Source organism: Fringilla coelebs (assembly GCF_963513975.1).
Source record: "Fringilla coelebs genome assembly, chromosome: 21".
In the NCBI taxonomy this organism is placed as follows: domain Eukaryota; kingdom Metazoa; phylum Chordata; class Aves; order Passeriformes; family Fringillidae; genus Fringilla; species Fringilla coelebs.
The window spans coordinates 3,313,138-3,335,492 of record NC_140047.1 but is presented as its reverse complement, the minus strand read 5'-3'; the positions used below and the strand labels follow the sequence as shown (position 1 = coordinate 3,335,492).

The 22,355-nt window shown below is 49.5% G+C and overlaps 1 protein-coding gene across 1 annotated transcript in view; it reads right to left on the bottom strand.

Moving 5' to 3' along the window:
- The window catches only part of CACNA1B (calcium voltage-gated channel subunit alpha1 B), a gene marked incomplete at its 5' end in the record, with an annotated part of 303,988 nt that overhangs the window by 188,947 nt on the left and 92,686 nt on the right, over window positions 1–22,355 (bottom strand). Inside the window, 2 exons of the mRNA XM_084219396.1 lie at window positions 749–901; window positions 3,590–3,681. Coding sequence (XP_084075522.1) covers window positions 749–901; window positions 3,590–3,681 — 245 coding nt within the window. The remainder of the gene's footprint in view (window positions 1–748; window positions 902–3,589; window positions 3,682–22,355) is intronic.

Below are 22,355 nucleotides of genomic sequence, written 5' to 3'. Positions count from 1 at the left end.
GATAATGACTGAAAATACAAGGCTGTGTTTTAAAGAAAGTCGATTGCACCTTAAAATGCAATGGCTTGGAGACAAGAACAACATTTTAATGTGTGTTATCAGATAATAAACATATATTAACACTGCTGTAAAGGAATGAGGTGGAACAAGATGATCTTTAAGGTCCCTCCCAGCTCAAAGCATTCCATGATTTGACACAGCTGTTCCCAGCCAAGAATCTCTGGGATCTATCACTCATTCCAAGGCAGACATCATTTACTCTTCAGTGCCCAATTTCCCTTCTCTGAAGGTCATTTTTATCCTTTCTCCATCAAAGGACTCCTTGCCTCCCATCTATCACCCTTTTATTTTTTGGTTACTCCCAGACTTTTCAGTCTTTTACTGTTCCACACCAAATTTCCCCAGAAAGCTCCCCAGGAAACTCAATGTGCATGAAGCAAAACCCAAGGAAATTTAGACAGACACCATTAATTAACAAGAAACAACAGGAATTTGGTTCTGTGCTTCTGCTATGAGAAAATTCTTTAGGGACAGGAGGCCCTAAGGACTTTGATATTAATCTTGGGCAGACTGGGAGCAGCACTGAGGCATCAGAGAGAGGAGAATCTGTCCCAGACCGTGTAGGGTGGGCACAAAATTCTGTGTAATTCTCAGGATATGTGGGTAAAGAGGGAGAGAATGCAGGGAATGAGGCAAAAGGAAAACCAGCACAGAAGCAGGAGGGGAAGGTACAAAGGGCAGAGCTCACCTGTCTCGTTGGAAAAGCAGGTTTTGTGGAACTTGCCCATGTAAAACTCCAGCCCAATGATGGCAAACATCACGATGGCGAAGAAGAGGAGCAGCCCAATCTGCAGCAAGGGCACCATGGCCTTCATGATGGACTTGAGGACAACCTGCAGGCCTGTGGGGACACAAAAACACCTCAGGGAGGGAAGGCAAATGGGGCCTTGGGAGTGGAGAGAAGGTGGGAGAGAGGGGCTGTCCAGCTGAGGATTGGCAATACCGAGCAATGCTGCTTTTCCCAGGGTTCTATAAAATGATTTCCTGCCATGAGAGCAGGAGAGACAGCTGGGGGTTCTCCTTTTGTGGTGTCTTTTCTTCAGGTGACAGATCCAGCGCTTTGTTAACCTTCAGAGGCACTCACAGGGTTTTTCCTGAAGCTGCTAGAGTCCTGAGACTCCAGCCTGGAGCTGAGCCATGTCCTTGGGGCAATTGTGGTGCAGCTTTGAACTCTACCCAGGACACCTGAGGGCCAAGTCTGGCGTAGAGCAGGGGGTACAAAAATTTATTCCCTCTTCTCCACATGCTGTACATATCAGCTTTGGACAGCTGGAAGTGTTGAAACATGGAAGCTTCCAGACATGCTAGAAGTGTCAGCTTTATCCCACCAAATTCACACAGTGGCTGGACTCGGTGGTAATTAAGAAATTGGTGCTAAATTGTTATTACTGTTATTATCTGACTGCACTGAAATGGAAGTGAGACCATAGCAGGAGATTAAACTTTGGCTAATACAATTATTTAGCTGCACCAGGGTCTCCTGCAGATATTTGCCAAAATAAATTCCAATTTGTGTCTATAGACACGAGGCTGAAGCGTTTCCCTGGACAGAGGATTATGGAGGTGCTTGGAGAGATCAGGCAGCAGCTGGACTGCAGTGGAAACCTGTCCTGAGGAGCTCAGAGTGAGGGCACAGAGAATGTCCCAGCAGCTGATCTTGTCACTGAGTCTGAAAGTGGAGGAGAGAAGCAAAGCCCTGTGGGTGGATGTGATCCCTGTGCCAGGGAGGGGGACTGCTCAGGAGCTCCTCTTGCCCCAGCCCAGAGCAGAAGGGACACTGCTGTCCCTGTCACACCCTGCTCTGCAGAAACACCCAGGGCTGCCCACCCACAGCTTTGTCACCAGCCCTGACACTCGCTTCAGTTAAAGGCAGGGAGATAAGGAGAGCGAGGCTGGAGATGGAGGGGGCTGAAAACGCCCTGCAGATGCACACAAAACCCTGCAGCTGCCCTGGTGGCCCATCCTGAGCGCTGCGGGGTGAAGGATCATCCTTGTCTTGCCACCTTGTACAGCACCAGTGAGAGGGAGATGGGCACAGACATTTAAAAAAGCAGCAAGGTCTCTTTGACAAAAAAAACACCGAGGGGATAAAAGAGAAGGATATCCCATGTTTGTGGGTGGTTGCACATTAAGGTTATGCATTTATTACAGGGAAAAAACCTATGAAATATTCAGCTTTCACCACATCACTAAAAACCTGAGAGCAATTATTGTGGGGAGGTGTTGTGCTGGTCCAGGACACATCCCCAGGGGGAACACAACAGGACAGGGACAGCTCTGAGGGGCCACCTCACTTCTGTGGCAACATTGCCACACCTTGCACAGGCAAAAGGTCCAGGGAAAATAAGCCAGCAGAATCTTCTTGTTAGAGACTCTGCTAACAAAAGCCACCTTTCCAAGGATCTGTCCTGGCTGGGAATTCAGATTGAAGCCCTGCCCATGAATGGAACCTGATTTCAGGAATTGTTGGTGCTGTCTTGCCCCCAGGTGAATCCAGAGAACACCAGAGCATCCCACAGTGCTGCAGCTCCTTTTTCTCTATTCTACATCCAGGAATGAAAGAGTTCCTGGAAGTGATCCCTGCTGGGGGCAGAGCAGCTGTGACTGAAAGAAAAAGGCAGAAAGCCACAGTGTGGGCACTGGGATGGTTTCAGGGCATGATGCAGCTCCTCACTCAGCATTCAGACCCCTCAGTTTCACACATAAACTTCATAAATCGAGTAGGCAAGGCCAGATCCCACCTGCTCTTTCCCTTTATTTTCTCGCTGTCACTGTCATATTTTCTGGAGAAATCCCTTCGCTAGGATTTCTACTCCTGGGAAGCTGAGAACCCTCAGAGAAAAAGGAAAACAATATTATCTTGTTTGCTTCTCTTGTGTTTTGCTGCTTTGGAATGTGGTTGGAGATTGTTTATCCAACATGTGAATTGTTTTTACTTAGTGACCAATCACAGTCAAGCTGTGTCAGGACTCTGGAGAGAGTCACGAATTTTTAATTATTATCTTGTTAAGCCTTCTGTAAGTATCCTTCCTCTATTCTTTAGTATGGTTTAGTATAGTATTCTTTTATATAATATAGTAACATAAAATGATAAATTAGCCTTCTAAGAACATGGAGTCAGATTCTCAATTCCTCCTCCATCCAGGGGACCCCAAAAGTACCACAAATGGTGACCACATCTCCCCCTTACTAAAAGGATCAAATGCCCAGCACAGGATGCTCAGCTGATCAAAACCATCCAAGCTGAAAAGCCTGAAACCTTCAAAATTCAGCTCTCAGGTCTGCTCTTCCAGAGAATTCCTTCACCCCCAGAGACAAAAGGATCCTGGGACAAATCCCCACCACCTGCAGATTTGGGAGCACAGAGCTGAAATCAGCACAAAATGGGATGAGAAACAACCAGACCCTGCTGAGGGCAGGAGCCACCAACCCCAAAGTGGCAGGAGGAGAAAATATTGCTGAGAAAAGCAGTAACACCCCAAACCTACAGAGCCCTTGGGCTGGGACACGAGGTGGGCACAGCACTCACTTGGGATTCCTGACACGAGTTTCAGGGGCCGCAGCACCCGCACAGCTCGCAGGGTCCGCAGGTCAAAATCAGTCCCAGCAGTGGCCAGAATCCTGCAGGGAAACAGGAAAAACAATCCAGATTAAATTCAAATTCCTCTTCCCAAAGCATGGTTAAGTGTGGTGCAAAACCAGCAAATATTGGAGCTGCTTAAAAAAAAATTCCAGATTAAATTCAAATTCCTCTTCCCAAAGCATGGCTGAGTGTGGAGTAGAACCAGCAAATATTGGAGCTGCTTAAAAAAAAAAAATCCAGATTAAATGCAAATTTCTCTTTCCAAAGCATGGCTCAGTGTGGTGTTGTGGAATTCACATTCTCTGAACCTGAGAGAAGCAGTGAGAGAAGCAATTGAGATAAGAATTGTTTTGATCATTCTTTTCACTGCTTCTCTCAGGTTCAGAGAATGTGAATCCCACATGGTGTAAAACCAGCAAATATTGGAGCTGCTTTAAACAAAAAATCCAGATTAAATGCAAATTCCTCTTTCCAAAGCATGGCTAAGTGTGGTGGCAAATATTGGGGATGCTTTAAACTCTGTGATCACATTGTGGATTGTGTTCAGTGAAAGGAATTAATTCCCACAAACTCCAGGGCTGCTGTAGGAAAATCCCCAAATATGAGGCCACTGGACATCATCAGGCACTAAAGAGTTGCACCCTGTGCCCCAGGAAACTCAAAAAGGAGACAGGGAGAGGGAGCTGAATCCCTCAGTTATGCTGGAAATTACCTGCCACAACTTCCAATAATAAATCCACAAATCCCTCAGTTTGCTGTCTGCTGTTTTCCAACACCTGAAGCAGTTTCTGCTCAGAGTTTCTTCTCTGTGTGCAAACTAATTTTTGCTCAGAGCATCCTCTTGGAGGAGAATATGCAGAGAGGAGGGTGTGGGTCTGACACACCATGAAATCCAGCCCCAAAGCAGAAGGGGCTTTAAAAGTGTGATGCTCTGCACAGAAAATGAACTGGATTCCCTGGTTTAGGGCACAGCAAGGGAAAAAATATTGTCCCAATGTCCACAAGTGACAATGATGAGAAGTCACAAAGCCAGCTCTGCCCCACAGCACAGCCACCTTCACCAATTCCTGCAGCACTTCTGGGATGCTCCAGCAAAAACCTCCTTTATTTGGGCCTGTGCTCATCTAAAGGTGGGGTTTCATGATCCTGGGGATGGCTTTTCCAGCCTAAACAACTCTGATTCTAACAAAAGCCAAGCCCAAAGCCTCCCACCAGCCTCATTCCTCTGCACCCCTCCCAGTGACCATGAGAATGTAGCCCTCTTCCCTCAGTTTCCTGATAACAGGAGCCCTTTTTTCTCATTTTCTTGACACCAGGAGCTCTTTTTCCCCATTTTCTTGCTAACAAGAGCCCCTTTTCCTCAATTGCTTGACACCAGGAGCCTTTAAGGCTTAGTTTTTCTCTAACAAGAGCCCTTTTTGCTCAGCTTCTTGGTAACATTAGCCCTTTCCCCCCATTTTATTGACACCAGGAGCTCTTTTTTCCCATTTTCATGCTAACAGAAGCCTTTTTTCTCAGTTTCTTGACATCGGGAGCCCTTTCTGCTTAGTTTCTCACTAACAAGAGCCCTTTTTGCTCAGCTTTTTGATAACAACAGCCTTTCCCCCTCAATTTCTTAAAAACAGGTGCCCTTTTTCCTGAGTTTCCTGATAACAGGAGCCCTTTCCCCTCACTTTCCCGATGAGAGGAGCCCTTTTTCCTGAGATTTTTGATAACAGGAGCCCTTTTTCTCACTTTCCTGATAACAGGATGCCCTTTCCTCACTTTCTTGCTATCAGGAGCCCCTTTCCTGCAGTTTCTTGACAGCAGGCTGCAGAGCATTCAGCAGCCATCAGCCACCATAAACCAACCCAAAGAAAAGCAGAGTTTCCTGAAACAGCTGCACAATTGCAGTCTGAGCTGTGCAGGATGTGGCCATGGCAGTCCAGGGAGCACTCCCAGAATAAATCCCTGTCCTTACCTCAGTGACTGCCTGAGCCTGGCCCAGGGAAGAGCAGGCTCAGCATTGCTGGGCGGAAAGGGCCAGACTCCAGCAGCAGGAGGTGCTGGAGATCAGGAAAAAAACCTGCTGGGATCTTGGATGGCAGGAGGCAGAAGCCAGCCAGGACCTGAGGAGCTGAGTATTTATTCTATAGGACACCTGTTCCCACATTTTCACGACCTTAAAATTCCCATGACATCAGCTCCATGGATGCAGTTGGAGCACGAGCAACAGAGACAATTTAAACCAAGAACCAGCACATGCAGAGCCTTTAATCCAATCTTCTGCACCCAGGCCAGTGATTTCATCCTCTGTTCCCTTCCTCCATCCTCACAGCTTAATTTCTCACTTCTGGACCTGTGCAGTGTGGGAATAACCCAGGGAGGAGATAATCCTGAACATCCACCCTGGGTGATGCTCCTGACAGCATGGATGGATAGTTTCTGGGAATAAGAACTGCATAGGATGGATAGTTTCTGGGAATAAGCAATGTATAGGATGTACAGTTTCTGGGAGCCCCCAACACAGAAATAATGTGCTCTGACTCAATGATTTAGAAGGTTGAACAATTATTTATTAAGCTATATTATAATTCACTAATACTATAACTATACTAAAGAGATACTAAAGAAAACCCCAGGACTGTCTGAGAACACAGTTTTGACCCAATTGGCCAAGGAATCCAAACAACCTTCACTGGTGTCCAATTAACAAATCACTTTGGGTAAACAATCTCCATAACACATTCCACATGTGCCAAACAACAGGAGCAGCAAACAGAGATAAGAATTGTTTTCTCTTCTTCTCTGAGCTTCTCACTGCCTTCCCCAGGAAAAATCCTGGGAGAGAGAATTGTATTTTCAGGGAGGCAGGAATGATGAATCTGACTCCATGTTCTCAGAAGGCTAATTTATTACTTTATTATACTATCTTATATTAAAGAATACTAGCCATACTGTACTAAAGAATACAGAGAGGATACTTGCAGAAGACTAAAAAGATAATAATGAAAACTGGTGACTCTCTCCACAGCCCTGACACAGCTTGGCCCTGGTTGGCCAAAGAGTGAAAACAACTCCCAGCAGAATGCAATGGAACAATCACCTGTGGGTGAACAATCTCCAAACACATTCCACAGGAGCAGGTGAATGAGGCAGAGCTGGGAAAGCCCAGGCTGGGCATCCAGCACTGAGCTGCATCCTGCAGCCCCAGCCAGGCTGTGCTAGCACTGGAACCAGGGCACAGGGGGCCCTGAGGCTTTAAAAAATTGCTGTGGTGTCAGAATTGCTGTCAGGAGCCCTCAGGATGCCAGGAAGGACCCGGGGGCAGCAGCTGGAGCACAACAAAGCAAAAGCAGCTCAGGAGGGGAACTGTGCCAGGGTGGGGATGGTGCCTTTGCTCCTACAGAAGCAAAGCTCATTTACAGGATTCCTAAAGCACCTGGGAAAACATCTCAGTGAGGGGGAGACCTTAATTAGCATCATCTGGGGCATTTGCCAAAGTGCCACCTTTGTTTTACTTTTTCCCTCTGAAAGCTCATAAAAGCCGCTGCGAGTTAGGTCAGGAGGAGTGGGAAATCATCCTTAAAAAGAAGAGGAATGGAGAGATCAAAGGAGCCAGCTGACAGGCACATCCCAAACTCCTGCTGGAGCATCCCTGGCTGCACAGCCAACAGCTGAGAACAAAGCAGAGGTGGTGGGGACCTGGTGCCAGAAGGGGAAATCAGTTGGGAAAAGCAAAAACAAGAAGAAAAAATCAGATTTTAGGTGATAAATGGCTCAGTCTGCTGCCATTTCTGTGGCTCGGTGGGTTGCACAGAAACAGAGATTGGATATGTTTGGGATGTTGCCTTGGATTGCAGTTCCAAGGGTTTAAGTGCAAAAAACTCAATTCCTCTGTGGAAGTTGTCTTTTTTGTGATGGCCAAACACCAAAGCCTTCTTATTCTTGTACTGCTGAGGAGAACCTGGGCACCCACCCTGCCATCCCTGGGGGCTCAGGACAGAGGTACTCACTCCCCAATTTCACCATCACGTGGTTAAATGCTGCTTTTGTCTCTCCCTCCTCCACTAAGGAGCCCTGACTGACAGCTCTTCCCAGAGACAGCCCAGCTGTGGGATAAATGCTTGATGACTTTTATTCCAGCAATGCCTGGAATAAATTATGAAAGCAGCTTGTTCCTCTGGGTATAAAAGAAAGCAAAGAATGAAGGGAAAGCTCCTTCCCTGAACGTTCTGATACCATAAATAATTAGCAATCCCTTCCTGTAAGGGGCTGGGAGCTCAGGATTGATTTGTTCTGGTTCAGCAAGACCCCAGCTGCCAGACACGTGGATGAACATCCTTAGTGAAGCCTTGAGCAAGGAAGATACCTTGGAATTCCTTCAGGTTTAGCCCCAGTGCTCCAGATCCTGAGGATTGGAGTGGGAAAAGCAAATCCTCTTCCTCAGGATCATCCCTACCTTGTTTGAGAGCCATGAATGCTTCCCATGGGATCTCACCACTGGACAACGCTGGTGCCACTGCTGAGCAGGAATCACTGCAATAACTTGTGGGTATTTTGATGTAACCTTGCTAATTTTTATTAATTCTAGCCCTAGAAATAACCCCAAAACCTCAGAGAGAGAGAAAACTCTGGTAAATCATCCCCATTCCCAAAAGCAGAGTTGGAGCACCCCCTTCCCTAAACCTGACTTTGAGCTCCCTCACTCCCTAAACTTGACTTGGAGCACCCCCATTCCTTAAACCTGACTTTGAGCTCCCCCCTTCCCTAAACCTGACTGGGCACCAATGGTTAACAAGCTCCAGTGACCTCTGGGAATGGAATCCAGTGGGAAACCCAAAATAACTAACTTCATGAAGATTGGCTGAGTAGTTTAAGGTGTTTAAGGTGTTTCCCCATCTGTATGTCACCTGCAGGCTGTCACCTCTGTCCTTCCCAATGTCTCCTCTGCTACCCACAGGCTGGAGAAGGACTTGGGAGAAGAAACATTGCACCATTCTGAGCCTGAATTCCAGCAGAGCATCAACAGCAGACAGGCAGCACATGGAGATGCAACAACCTCTGGTCCTTTGTGCCACCAGGGCACCCCAGCCCTGTTTCCCTGAAGGTTCCCAGTGGATCACAAAGGTTTGGAGAGGATGAAGGACACGGCCAAGGGAGAAAGCCCCCAGCTGCACCCAGTGAGGGCTGCAGGAGGTGCAGGGAGGGTCCTGGGGGTCTGTCTGCTCAGAATCCCTCAGCTGCTGATGTCTCAAGTTTCAGCTTTTCTATTTTTCACATTCTGTGTTGCTTTAGTGTGTGGGTCTGGGCTCACATCAGGGGATGCTGAGCTCTGTGCACAGAGCAGGGAGACAAAACAATTCCTGCTCCAGCTGGGCACCAAGGACAAATGAGCCAAATCTCAGGCCAGGAGCACAAACCCCGTGGGCTGGAGAGAGAAAAACAAGCAGGGTGGGACTGCAGGGGCTAAAGCTGGGATGGGACAATGAACTGCAAGGTGCAAATGGAGCAGAGCTGATCCCAGGGAGAGACCCCGTGCCCGGCCGGGCATTTTGGGGCCATTTTGGGGCCATTTTGGGTCATCTTGGGTGCAGCCCTGGCTGGGCTCTGGTGCTGCCCAAGGTGGATCCATGGAGGAGATCCTTTGAATAAATCCCTGCTTTATTCTTTAGCTCTGTCCAGCCTCTGCCCTAGGGCAGCCTGCACAAGGCACCACTGCAGGGCACTGCCGTTGTCAGCCTTGTGCCACCTGCACGCACAAGGGGACACTGCTCGGTGTCACTGCGGGATGTGGCCTGGCAGATTGCCCTGGCCAGGACTTGAGGGCAGCACAGGCACCCAGCCAAGGCGTGCCCGTGGCCATGCCCAGGGATGTGGCTGTCACTCTGCCCAGCTGGCTGGTGCCAGGCCTGCGGTGGCAGCGCTGGCAGTGCCACAGCCCCGAGCAGGGACACGCGGTGATCAGAGCGGTTGGAAAGGTGCCCTTTTCCACTAAGTTTGATTTCACAGCTGTGAGCTTTATCTTGACTACCAAAGGCACGGAGTGGAGCCCAGGCTGAGCTGGTAAGTCGATGGCAGGTGCTAATTGCAGCGTTTAATTTATGGCAATGCCAGGTTCCGCTCTGTCACTCAGCACTGGTGACTCCCCTCCAGCTGTCGTGTCCCTGCCACACAAAGGGTCCAGCTTGGCAGGTCTCTTCCTCTCCTTGGGGTCACCAACACCAGCATTCCAGCAGAGCCTGCATATTCTATCTGATCTGTCGCTCTAGGACATGAAATAAAACAACGTGGACACTGGACTCTCCAAGGTAAAAAGGGCAGTTTAATTTCTGACTCCAACATTTATAGATTTCTAAAAGTGACAGTGGATTGGAGGGTGACAGTGCCACCTCTCCAATGACACTGGACAAACCAACAGTCCATCAAATTTCTCCTTCTCCATAAAGGAATGCAAAACAATCAGTTATTTACATAAAGTCAGTGAGAAAGTTCATTACAAGAATGTAAACATCAGACGGCTTAGAAGGACTTAACAAAACAGGGCAACACTGATCCTACTCCTGACTTCCACATGGACAGCACAAGGGACAGACCCCACCCTTTCCTCCCAGCAGAGCACATCAGGCTGGTCCCTGCACTCAGAAAAACGTGTTTGTTCCCAAATGGATTGTATCCATCAAGGGATAAACCTCTCCTTAGCTCTAACATGAAGGGAACAGAAGGTAAAGTAAAATACACCAGGAAATAGCAATATTTGGCAGCAAAGTGCTTCAGAGGCGCAACCAGCCTGTCCAGAGGAGGAGATACAGAGGGGATCCCATCAAGCCATAAAATACCTCCAAGGGGTGTCAGAGGATGGTTCCAGACTCTGTTCAGTGAATGGATGAGGAGCAATGGCCATGAACTAAAACACAACAAGTTCCACATCAAAATGAGGAAGAAATTCTTTTGCTGGGGGTGGCAGAGCTCTGGAACAGCTGCCCAGGGATGAGGTGGAGTGTCTCTCTCTGGAGACATCCCAAACCCACCTGGACACATCCCTGTGTCACCTGTCCCAGGTGACCCTGCCGTGGCAGGGGCTCGGCCTGGATGATCTCCAGAAGTCCATTCCAACCCCAGCTGTTCTGGGATTCTGTGATTCCCTGGTCTCACCCCAAACAGGTGCATTTCTGAGCCAGCATTAAATTCATCACCAGCCTCCAGCAGTGCCCAGATGTGAAAACACAAACTCCCTCCTCCTCCTCTGCATGGTAGAAACGCTCCCAAGTCCTGGGAGGAGACAGAGGAAAACAGGAGCAGAATCTTGTCCCCAAAGCACCTGAAACTCACTTTTGGGAGTGTAATTCCTGAGCCAAGCTCCAGGGAGAAGCCAGGGAGGGAGAGTGTCTGGAGCCAGCCCCTCCTCTGCTACAGCCAACCAGGCAGGGAGGGCCACTCAAATCCACCAAAGGAGGATTTGCAGGGCTTGGGTTGTGCCCAGGATGGAGGAAGATGTTCTGATGATGAGGCAGCTGCTCAAAAAGTCCTTGTTGCTGCTAAGCAGGAGAGACAGGGACATGCAGCACTGCAGAGTGGCAAAGGAGGCTCGTTTGCAATCAGCACTGACAGCTGGCAGGAAAATGCACACAGCCAAAACCATCCCAGGGAGCTCTGCTGGGAAAACAGCGCACAGAGGAGTTAAAAGCACCCTGCACTTCACTGGGGATCAGAAAGTAAGTCACACCTTGAGCCTCACCCAGTAACAGCACAGAGGAGAGGTGCTGCTGGCTGTCCTTGGGAATGGCCATCCCAGAATGTCATTGCAGAGGTCCCAAGGGCGGGAGCTGGGAGCAGAAAGCATTTCCTGGAGAGTTCTGGTGCCGCCCACCCCACGGTCAAGACATGAAGGGTTTTGTCTCAGTTGCAGACAAGATTCTTCAAGGGGAATTTCAGGATCAGCAAAATGTTTCAAGTATTTTTACTTTAGGGGATGTAAATGAGAGAGCAACAGAACAACATTTGGGGATTGTTTCATTTGTCAAGTTCTAAAATGAAGCATTCCCAGCTTTAAATACATTTTCCTTTTTAGTGGAAGCAATTCTTGTCAAGCCTGCAAATAGTTTTGCCTTGATTTAATGCTGCCATTTTCCAAAAAAATACAGACTCCTGAGCCCTGTGTGAGTGAAAAACGTCACCCAAACCAAACCCTGCCCTTCAGAGCTGTGCCAGGAATGCTGGAGGAGCAGGGCTGTGCTCTCCACGAGCTGCAAGCACAAAGCAAAGGGCACAGGCCAGCTGGTGGGTGGATGGGGGATGGATTTGCCTGCCAGGTGGGCTAACAGGGCAGCACAGACTGCAGGAGGAGAGAGCTCTGAGTCACCAGAACACATCCCAACCCTCCTTCCCTCCAGGAGCACGGAGGAGAAGCTCCTTGCCAGGCTGCCCTGGGAGCTGTGACGAGGGCTGTGTTATTTGGAGGCTCAGCCACCTCACCCTCTGCACCTGGCCAGCCCCCAGGAGGAGCTGGCCAGCCCCCAGGAGGAGCTGCCTCTGAGCCGGGCAGGAAATGTCAGCACCATCACATCCCATCAGTGCTGGAAATGCAAAACAAAACGGCTGGGAAGAAGAGCTCAGCCTTCCCCCTGGTGCCAGGAGAGGGAGGGGAGCAGCAGCCAGAGAGGGGAAGGAAAACCCCGTGGCAGTGCTGGGCACATCAGCCAGGAGGGAAAGGACACCTCGTGGTCCTTGACTCTTTTCTGGGCCCCTGCACCATCACAGCAAGCAGCCCTGGCCGGGTAATAATTAGCATAGACTCCATGTATTTCACAGAAGGCTGATTAATAATCTTTATTAAGGAACTTGTTGCTCTTTTGTAGACAGTTATGATACAGGTGGACTCGATTGGTTCTCCAATCCAAACATCGAAACATCATCACCAGTGGCCAATTAAGAAACCACCTTTTGGTAAACAAATCTCCATAACACATTCCACATGTGCACAACAATAGGGGCAGCAGGTTAAGACAAGAATTGTTTCTCTTTCTTTTCTCTGATCTTCTCACAGCCTCTCACTTGTGCAGAGGGCCAAAAACATCCATAAAATAAATGGTAAAGCAGAGGGTGGTCAGAGAGGTGATTCCTGCTGCCACATTTGCCCAGTTTGCTGCTCTCTCCCCACCTTCAGAGCACAGCCAGAGAGGAGGAGTGGCCAAAATGGATCATCAGGGCACAGCTGTGCCCTTCACCAGTGAGAGCCCCAAACCCACCAGGATTCAGCCGAGGTGGAGAACTTCAGTAGGATGTCAAACGTTCCTGGCCTTGTTTTCCTGCAATATCACAAAATATCAGCAAACCAGGGGTCCCTGGTGCCATCAGCACCCCAGCACCTCTGCTCCTGCCTGCACTCAAGGTGCTCAGCCTGCACGGGCCTGTGGGGACACATGGGACACCCAGGAGATGTGGGACATCCAAGAAGGGATGTGGGACATCCAAGAAGGGAAGTGGGACACCCAAGCAATGACGTGGGACATCCAGGGAGGAACATGGAACACCCAGGGAGGGATGTGGGACAGACAAGGAGGGACATGGGACATCCAGGGAGTGACATGGGACACCCAGGAGATGTGGGATACCCAAGGAGTGACATGGGACACCCAAGGAGGGACATGGGACACCCAAAGCAGGACATGGGATACCCAGGAGGTGTGTGACATCCAAGGAGGGATGTGGAACACCCAAGGAGGGACATGGGACACCCAAGGTGGGACGTGGGACAGACCCAGGGAGTGATGTGGGATACCCAGGGAGGGATGTGGGACACCCCGGAGATGTGGGATACCCCAGGAATGCTGTAGGACACCCAAGGAGTGACATGGGACACCCAGGGAGGGACGTGGGACACCCAGGGAGGACTATAGGGCACCCAGGGAAGGGCATGGGACCTCCAGGGATGACTCAAACCCTGGATAAAAACCAACACCAGGCTCCAGAGGGGCCGGGGCAAGGACCAGGGTTGGTGGCTGTCCCTCTGTGGAGGTTGAATGGCTCCAACTGCTCCTCAGGGGCTCTGAGGAACCACCCTGAGGGCATCACCACCACCTCCCTCCAGCTGCCCCCTGGGCCTTCCCAGGACAGCTGGGGGCAGGGAGGGGAGCTGGAGGGGGGTTCAACAAGAGAAGAGAGGTGCACTCCACCCATTCCTGGCAGGGTCCCCAAAGGAAACTCCTCTAACAGAGCAGCTCCTGGAGAAAGCAAAGCCTGGGATGGCACCAGGCACCTCTCCACGTGTTTGTCCTGGGGAGGGAGCTGCTTCTGAGCCACAGGACCCTTTGTCTCCACGGGGAGAGGTCTCTGGGGAGCCTTTTCCAATGAATGCCCAGAGCAGGCACAGGTTTGATATTCCTCAAACACCAGATTTGGTATTGCTCCAACACCTCCTGTCCCAGTCTGCTGCCCCAGAGATCCCAAATCCCAGCGTTTTTCCACCTGCCCCTCGCTCAGCCATCCCAGGGTGCCAGTGCCCACACAGACAGGCAGCACCTATATCAACAAGGCTGGACTAAAACTCAGGAAATCCTTCAAAAAGTGACATTTAAACTCTCTCTTTGTCTTGTGATCCCTCAGCTCTTGGAGGCAGCTGGGGTCAGGTTTTCAAGCTTTCTCCACAAGCCACAAAAATACAAATTTTCAAGTAAAATCAGAAATTCTCCTCTTGCCACAAGGATTAAAATAAGGCTTCAGATCTCCTAATCTGACTTGCAGTGTAATATTTCTTTTTTTAATACACACCTTATTGCCCCTCAAGGGATATAATTATTCCTCTTTCCCTGTTTTGTTGTTTTATTTTTGGCCAGAACTCTCACACCAAACATGCAGTGTTGTTCTAAGGAAAACACAGTTTGCCAAGACATCTAAAATATTGTGTATTCCCTCCATCTGCTTCTCCTAAATAAACCCAGGGCTTTATCTAATATAATGAGTAGCTGTTGGCAATAATTTCATAGCCATCTGTACTGTGCTTTAAACCTGTTGCAAGCTGGGCTATGGGCAGGGAAAAGTCAGAATTTATTCCTTCAGCATCAAAACCAGAAATTGTAACTCCCCCCCTTCTGTTTTTTAGGATAATTTAGCCATGACAGCTCCCATGCTGGGTGCTTGGGGAGCAGTATTTCATGAATGTGGCAAAGAAATCCCTTTTTTTTCCCTGTTTTTGTAGATAAAAGTCGAGTTCTGCAGCTGAGGTCAGGGCAGTTCTAGGTGGGTGCTGCCTCCAGGAGCTGGGTCTGCCACCACCACCTGAGATCCTTCACACCCCCACAGGCCCTGCTGGGGATCAGCAGCCCAGAAAATTTCGTTCTTTAATTTAAAAGTCTCTTCTGGCTGCGCTCAGCTGCAAGAACCACAGCCTGCAAGGTTGGAAGGGACCTTAAAACTCATCCAGTGCCACCCCTGCCATGGCAGGGACACCTTGCACTGTCCCAGGCTGCTCCAAGCCTGGCCTTGGGCACTGCCAGGGATCCAGGGGCAGCTATTGTATTTGCAGGGAATGCCCCAATGATGAATCTGAATGTGCTCAGAAGGCTAATTTATTACTTTATAATACTATATTATATTAAAGAATACTATACTATACTGAGGAATGCAGAAAGGATACTTACAGAAGGCTAAAAAGATAATAATGGAAACTCGTGACTCTCTCCAGAGCCCTGACACAGCTTGGCCCTGGTTGGCCAAAGAGTGAAAACAACTCCCAGCAGAATGCAATGGAACAATCACCTGTGGGTGAACAATCTCCAAACACATTCCACATGAGCACAGCACAGGAGAAGCAAATGAGAGAAGAATTGTTTTCCTTTTCTCTGAGGCTCCTCAGCTTCCCAGGAGAAGAATCCTGGGTGAAGGGATTTTATCAGAGAATGTGAATGCCACAGGCAGCCACAGCTGCTCTGTGGCTGGGGAGTTCATAGGATCAGAAAATCCCAGAATATCCTGAGCTGCCAGGAGGGCACAAGCATCATCCTGTCCAACTCCTGCTCCTGCACCACCCCACCATGCTCCAGATGGGTGATGAGGTGAATTCTCTCCCCATCCCTACTCAAGCAGAGCCTGTACCAATTCAACAGCTCAAACAAATTTTATTTTGGTATTTTTAACCTTTGTTAGCGCCTGTTTGGAGTGGAGTGGAGCTCCCACAGCCAAACAGAGCCATCACACCACTCCCCACTGGCAAAGCTGGGGAAAGAGGGATCCAGCTATGCCTACAGGCCCAGGCTGCCAGATGTGCAGCAAGAGGAGGGTGTTGGGGTGAATTTATAACCTTTGGGACATGACAAAACATCTGTAGGGCAGCAGTAATGCTCCACTACTTTGCACAGGATTCCAAAACCACAAAAGCCTTTGGATAAAGAGAACGGGAGGAGAAATCCAGGAAATCAAGGGAACCTAAAGAACTCAATGCACCCAGGTGAACATGAGCCAGAACCCAGATATCCAGAGATCCCAGCACAGCTTCTGTGTGCCCCAAGGCCACCTGCAATGACCCCAAGGATCCCCTCATCACCAACGCTGCCCACACCCATGGTCACCCTCCCCCTGGGCACTGCTTTGCCTCTCCTGCTTTCCTCCTTTTCCACCCCATTTTTCTCCACCTTCCCCTTCCCTTCTTCCCCAGCACAGCAGCATCATCCCCTTCCCAAAGCCAGCAGAGGCTCACAGACACTCCCTGGGCAGCAACCATGGAATGACAAAGTGCCTCAAGCTGGAAGGGACCACTGGAGGTCCTCAAACAAAATCAGAAAGAGGGGAAACAGAGAGAGATTAGGAAAGAATCGTTCCCTGGCAGGGTGGGCAGGCCCTGGCACAGGGTGCCCAGAGCAGCTGGGGCTGCCCCTGGATCCCTGGCAGTGCCCAAGGCCAGGCTGGACAGGGCTGGGAGCAGCCTGGGACAGTGGGAGGTGTCCCTGCCAGGGCAGGGGTGGCACTGGATGAGTTTTAAGGTCCTTTCCAACCTGTAACATTCCATAATCCAGTCCGACCTCCTGCCCAGCAGGGTTCCTGGAGCTGTCACCCAGGACTGTGTCCGGATGGGGTTTGGATACCTCCAGGGAAGGGGCTCCAAAGCTCCCTGAGCTCCTGCTCCAGCAAATGAAAGGGACAATGCAATGGGCAGGTGGCACCTCAGGGGCCAGAGCAATGCTACTGGCACAGGGAAGTGACATCTTTATAGCAGGAGAGGGGAATGTGCTTCAATTAATTGGCTGTTCAAATAACAGAGGCTCCTGCTCTCCACTGGGCTGTTACCAAGCCTGGAATTGCTGCAGATAAAAGTCTGGCAGCATTTTCATCATAAACTCCCCATTTCTGGGCTGTACATTCCAGCCCTTAAAAAAATCCATGCTGTGGGCAGAAATCTGCCATCCCAGCTCCCAGCACAGCAGCAAATGTTTGTGTTTTCCAAATCTCCAGAGCAGTCCCATGGGGCAGAGATGGAAGCTGCAGTTTTCCAAGGTTTCAAAGCCAGGCAGAGAGGTTTTTCCAGGTGCTGCAGCCTCCTGAAATAGGAACACAGCAGGGATAACCCCGGGTGTGGGGCTGCTGCTGATGTGCTGCAGCCGCTTCTCCTCTCATCACAAATTTAAACCTGAATTTATGGAGCAGGAGAGAGAGATCTGTGGGGGATTTCTCAGGCAGCTGCAGGAGAGGAGCAGCCCGTGGCCCACAGAGCTTTGTGACGAGGAGAACATCGCACTGAGGGCTTTGGGATGCTGGCCAACAGCATCAGATGCTCGCTGTTGATGCAGCCCATTGCTGTGAAATGGTCCAGAAAACCCCCCCAGCTCTTCTGCAGCCGAGTTAAGTGTTGTGTTCAGAGCTAAATCAGCCCAGGCTGAGCTCTACAGCCAACAGAGGAGAGCACAGGCAGGGAAAAGAAACCCGGAGTAGTGCTGGCAGTCCCTGGGGTCCTAAATGGGCAGGCTGGGTTCAGCAAGGAGGGCTGTAAGACCTGATGAGTTTAATTGTCTGTGAGAGTCACTGTTCCACTCCGTGCTGCTGTTTCCTCTCTAAAATACACTGCATTTTCACTCTAAAATTAAAATACTATTCAAATACACTGCATTTTGCACTCTAAAATTAAAATACTATTTAAAATACACTGCATTTTCCATTCTAAATTACAGTGGTCTTGCTTAAACTGGGATTTTTAGGGAGGAGACACTTTGTGTTTGATGGGGTTTGAATCTCAGTTTAATCATCTGTGAGACAAGTCACTGTTCCACTCCGTGCTGCTGTTTCCTCTCTAAAATACACTGCATTTTCACTCTAAAATTAAAATAATATTCAAATGCACTGCATTTTCCACACTAAAATTAAAATACACTGCCTTTTCCACTCTAAAATTAACATATTATTAAAATACACTGCATTTTCTACTCTAAAATTAAAATACTATTAAAATACACTGCATTTTGCACTCTAAACTGGGTTTTTTAGGGAGGAGATGCTTCATGTTTGACTGGGTTTAAATCTCAGTTTAATCGTCTGTGAGACAAGTCACTGTTCCACTCCAAGCTGCTGTTTCCTCTCTAAAACACACTGCATTTTCCACTCTAAAAATTAAAATACTATTCAAATGCACTGCATTTTCCACTCTAAAATTAAAATACTATTCAAATACACTGCATTTTCCACTCTAAAATTGAAATACTATTAAAATACACTGTGTTTTCCACTCTAAAATACACTGGTCTTGCTTAAACTAGGATTTTCAGGGAGGAGAAACTTCGTGGTTGACTGGGTTTAAATCTCAGGTGGGTGGGAGCGCCCAGCTCCAGCCTGTGCCCATCAGTCCCTCTCCACAAACCCAGCTGCCTCTGCTCTCAGGGCACAAAACTGCCCCAGAGGAGCATCCCTGGGGATGCAGGGAAGGAGCCGGGAGCGCTTTTCCAGCCGCTCGCCATTATGATAATTGGGCTTTGCAGGAGCAGCCCATCGTCTAGACAGCGCTAAGCTCCGAGCCGGGAAGGTGCGGGAGGACTCAGCGTGCTTTCCAGAGTAAGCGATTCTGACATTTGCAGAGTCATCGCCTTCCCTCCGCCCGTAGCCCTGGAAACAGCGGCGGGAGGATGGAGCAGCCCCGGCTGTGCCCTGCGCCTGCCAGGGGGCACCGGGCTTTGTCCCCCCCTGTCCATCGGGGGAGATTTAGCTTGGAAATTCTTGGGAATGCTGTGTGGGGTAAATCCCTGTTGGAAGCCAGGATATTCCTCTGGCTGCCCTGCAGGACTTAAGACCCTAGCAGAGGGCTCAGAGACCTTGGCATGGAGTCACAAACACTTGTGCCTTTGATTTTAGCCCATGGAAACAATCACCAACTTTGTGTGAAGAGTTACAAGCCACAAGGATTCGAATAGAATGACAGTGAATTTGTCACAGGGTGAAAAAGTAGAATTTTGGGGTTTTTAGAATGGGGGTTCAAGAGGCAAGATGGAGGAATCTGGGCATGTCCTGTCTTTCTTGTTCTTGTCCTCCATCTTCTGCTGTGATGGTGACACTGCTGGATTGGTTTAGATTAGAGACAGACTGTCTGACATAAGTGATAGGTATTGGAAAATTATTGTAAATTAAATACATGTAGTTCTTAGTATAAAAAGATAACACTGCCCTGAGGGTGGTCAGTGTGCCTCAACCCAACCTGCCAGACACACCTCAGCAGGTCAGAGAAGGAATGTTATAGATAAGGAAAAATAAACAACCTTGAAAAGCAGAACCAACACATCCTGACTTCTTCTTCAGTCTCAGGGCTGGAAAAAAGAGATTTTCTAACACCTCGGGGCCATCTCAACACCAGAGACCCCGACAAAGGAGGAATTGGAGAGGAGTTTCTGTGGGCACAGGGTCTCCCTGAACTGCTGCCTTGGAAAGCAGAAGAAAGATTTCAGTGCAGGTGGAAGGAAGATCAGATTGCACAACTGGTAATTCCTGCATCCAGCTGCAGGGCAAGGGGCTGGGATGAGGAGGCAGGGCTGGGGAGACACCAGCACCTAAAACCAGTCATGTCCTACAAAAATTCAACTCTTCCCCTCCAGCTTGTTGGGGGGCCTTTGCAATTCATTCTGCTTTGTGCCTGTCTGATTGTTTTGCCCAGATTCCCTGGAGCAGCTCAGAGCTCAGGCCAGACCCCACTGCAGCGTGCAGTGCCAGCACGGGGATGCTGCCATCCTGCCCAGGCTGTGAGGGGAGCAGCAGGCAGGGACAGAACTCTGCAGCCTGCATTCCAGCATGAAGAGCTGCCCTGGCAACATGCAAAAGGAAAAATTCCAGAAGGGTTTGGGTTGGAAGGAACATTAAAGTCCAGTTCATTCCATGGCAGGGACACCTCCCACTGTCCCAGGTGCTCCCAGCCCTGTCCAGCCTGGCCTTGGGCACTGCCAGGGATCCAGGGGCAGCCCCAGCTGCTCTGGGCACCCTGTGCCAGGGCCTGCCCACCCTGCCAGGGAACAATTCCCAATTCCCAATATCCCATCTACATTTCCTCTCTTTCATAGATTGCTGTGGGTTGGAAAGGATCTTAAAGCTCATCTCATTCCAACCCCTTCCCAAGGACAGGAACACCTTCCAGGTCACTCTGGTAAGGGACATGTCTGTGGCAATAATTCCAGCAAACCAAGGAGTGTTGCTTGTTCTTAGAAAAAGCACTCAAAGAAAGCTGGAGAAAGCCTTTTTTTTCCCCCACCAAAAATGTTTGTTTTCAGGGAAACATCAATTTCAGCTTTCCAGTGGGAAATAACAAAACATTTTGGTTTCACTTTAAGTTCAAATATGACTTCAGATTTTATTTTTATTTGGTTGCTTTTAACTGCAGCAATATTGTAAAGCAGCCTGAAAGCAGCATTTCCACTTAAAATCAGGCTGAAACCTCCCAGGGGGGAATCTCTACTTTCTAAACCAAAAATTTTTGGAATGAGGATGATTCCTCCACTATTTCTCAGTAGGGAAAAACGTGGATTTCTGTGTGACCATCCTGCAAACCTGGAGGGAAAACCTGTCACCCTACATTGTCTCATCACCCCTTCCCATTGGGGTGGGGTTTGAGGTCTGAGAGTTTGGGATGGAGACAGTTGGGCACTTCCAGCTCACCTTGAGAGCCACAAGGAGAGGTGGGGACAGCAGGACCCTCCTGAGGAGTCCCCAGCCACCACTGCCACTCCTTTTCTCCTGGCTCAGGGAATCCCACTCACCTTTCAGCTGTGACAGCTCCATGACTGATGGCACTGTGATATTTACTGCTTGTCACAGCAGCCTCCAGCACATCACACTTTTGGCAGGAGAGGGAACTCCTTCAGCTCGTGGAAAAGTGATGGATTTATGGTGGGCCTTCCCTTGTCACATTCCCCCAGAGCTGGGGAAGGGGAAGGAAAAGGAAAGAAGGAAAGGCTCAGCCAGATGCAAACACTGTGAAAGGGAAGAGGCTCCAGGGGGATTGGATCAAAGGAAGGTGGGGAATGAATCAATGGGATCAAGCAGGATCCATCCCAGAGGGACTTGGCAAGACACATCCTTCTCCTGGAGCACAGCTCCTGGGGATGTGCAGGATGCAGAGCAAAGGAGGAAGGTCAGGCTGTGGGAGGGAGAGAAATGGAGGGGGCAGAGAGGAGGGAGGCTGGAGGCTGCCAAGCACCATCAATGCCACGGCTTTGCCAAGAGCTGGAGGGACAAAGCTGACACCTGGGGTTTGCAGGTGACAAAAGTTACTGGCTGGGATAGAGCCAGGATTTGGATTTTATCTCAGACCTGGCCTTTCTTCAGGGAAAACAAAATAAAAAGAGCATTTTAGCCTGGAAGATCCCCAAACCCGCTTGGAGTTGCTCAGATGGAATGAGCAGGTTTTGAGGGACACATCTCCCTCCTTTCCTTTAACTCAGCTGCAGTTTCATGGCAGTGGGACACCCAGTCAGTGCCCATCACTGTTATCCCACCCTGCCCATGGCAACCTATCCCCTCTTCCACGAGGGATGATGAATCCTGGAATATCCTGGACTTTGCTGTCCCAGCCCTCAGCACCTCCCCTGAGCCAGCAACTCATCCTCCCATGCCCTTCTTCCAGCTAAAATCCCCCAAATGGACCTGCCAGGATGGATGTCTGCCCATCCCCAGCACCTCCTGGATTCTGAGCACAAGCTCTGCCAAGACCAAGCTGAGGAACCCAAACTGAGGAGAAAACTGAAGGCACCAAACTCATTAAAGCAATGAGTGCCCTGGAGCAGGATTTGTAACTGCTTTGCACAGAAAGGAGAGGCTGAATCTGCACACACAGGGAAAGGAGAGGCTGAATCTGCACACACAGCTACAGCAAACCCCTGCAAGCCACAGCTGAGTGCAAGAGTTAAACCTGCAGCTTTTCCCTGTCCCAGTTGCAGGAGGGAAGAGTTTTTTCCCTTTCATTTTCCTCTCTCTGCTCTTGTCTCCCTTGTTACACGAATGAGGCAGCAGAATTTTAACGGCTTTAATGTTCTGCAAAAGCTCAGAGCAAACAGGACTGCTCTGACCTTTGCAGTGCTCTGTAATTCCAGCAGCTGTCCAAACCCCTTCCCTCCCCAGGAAGAGGGGAAAGCCAGGAAAAGCACCTTGTTGCTCAGAGGAAATCAGCCATGGGATTTTGCTGGTGGGAGAAGAACGAGGAGATGCCTCCCACACCATCAGCATTTGTAGGAATCAACCAAGAGGGAATACTGGGAATAACCAAGGGCTGGATGCA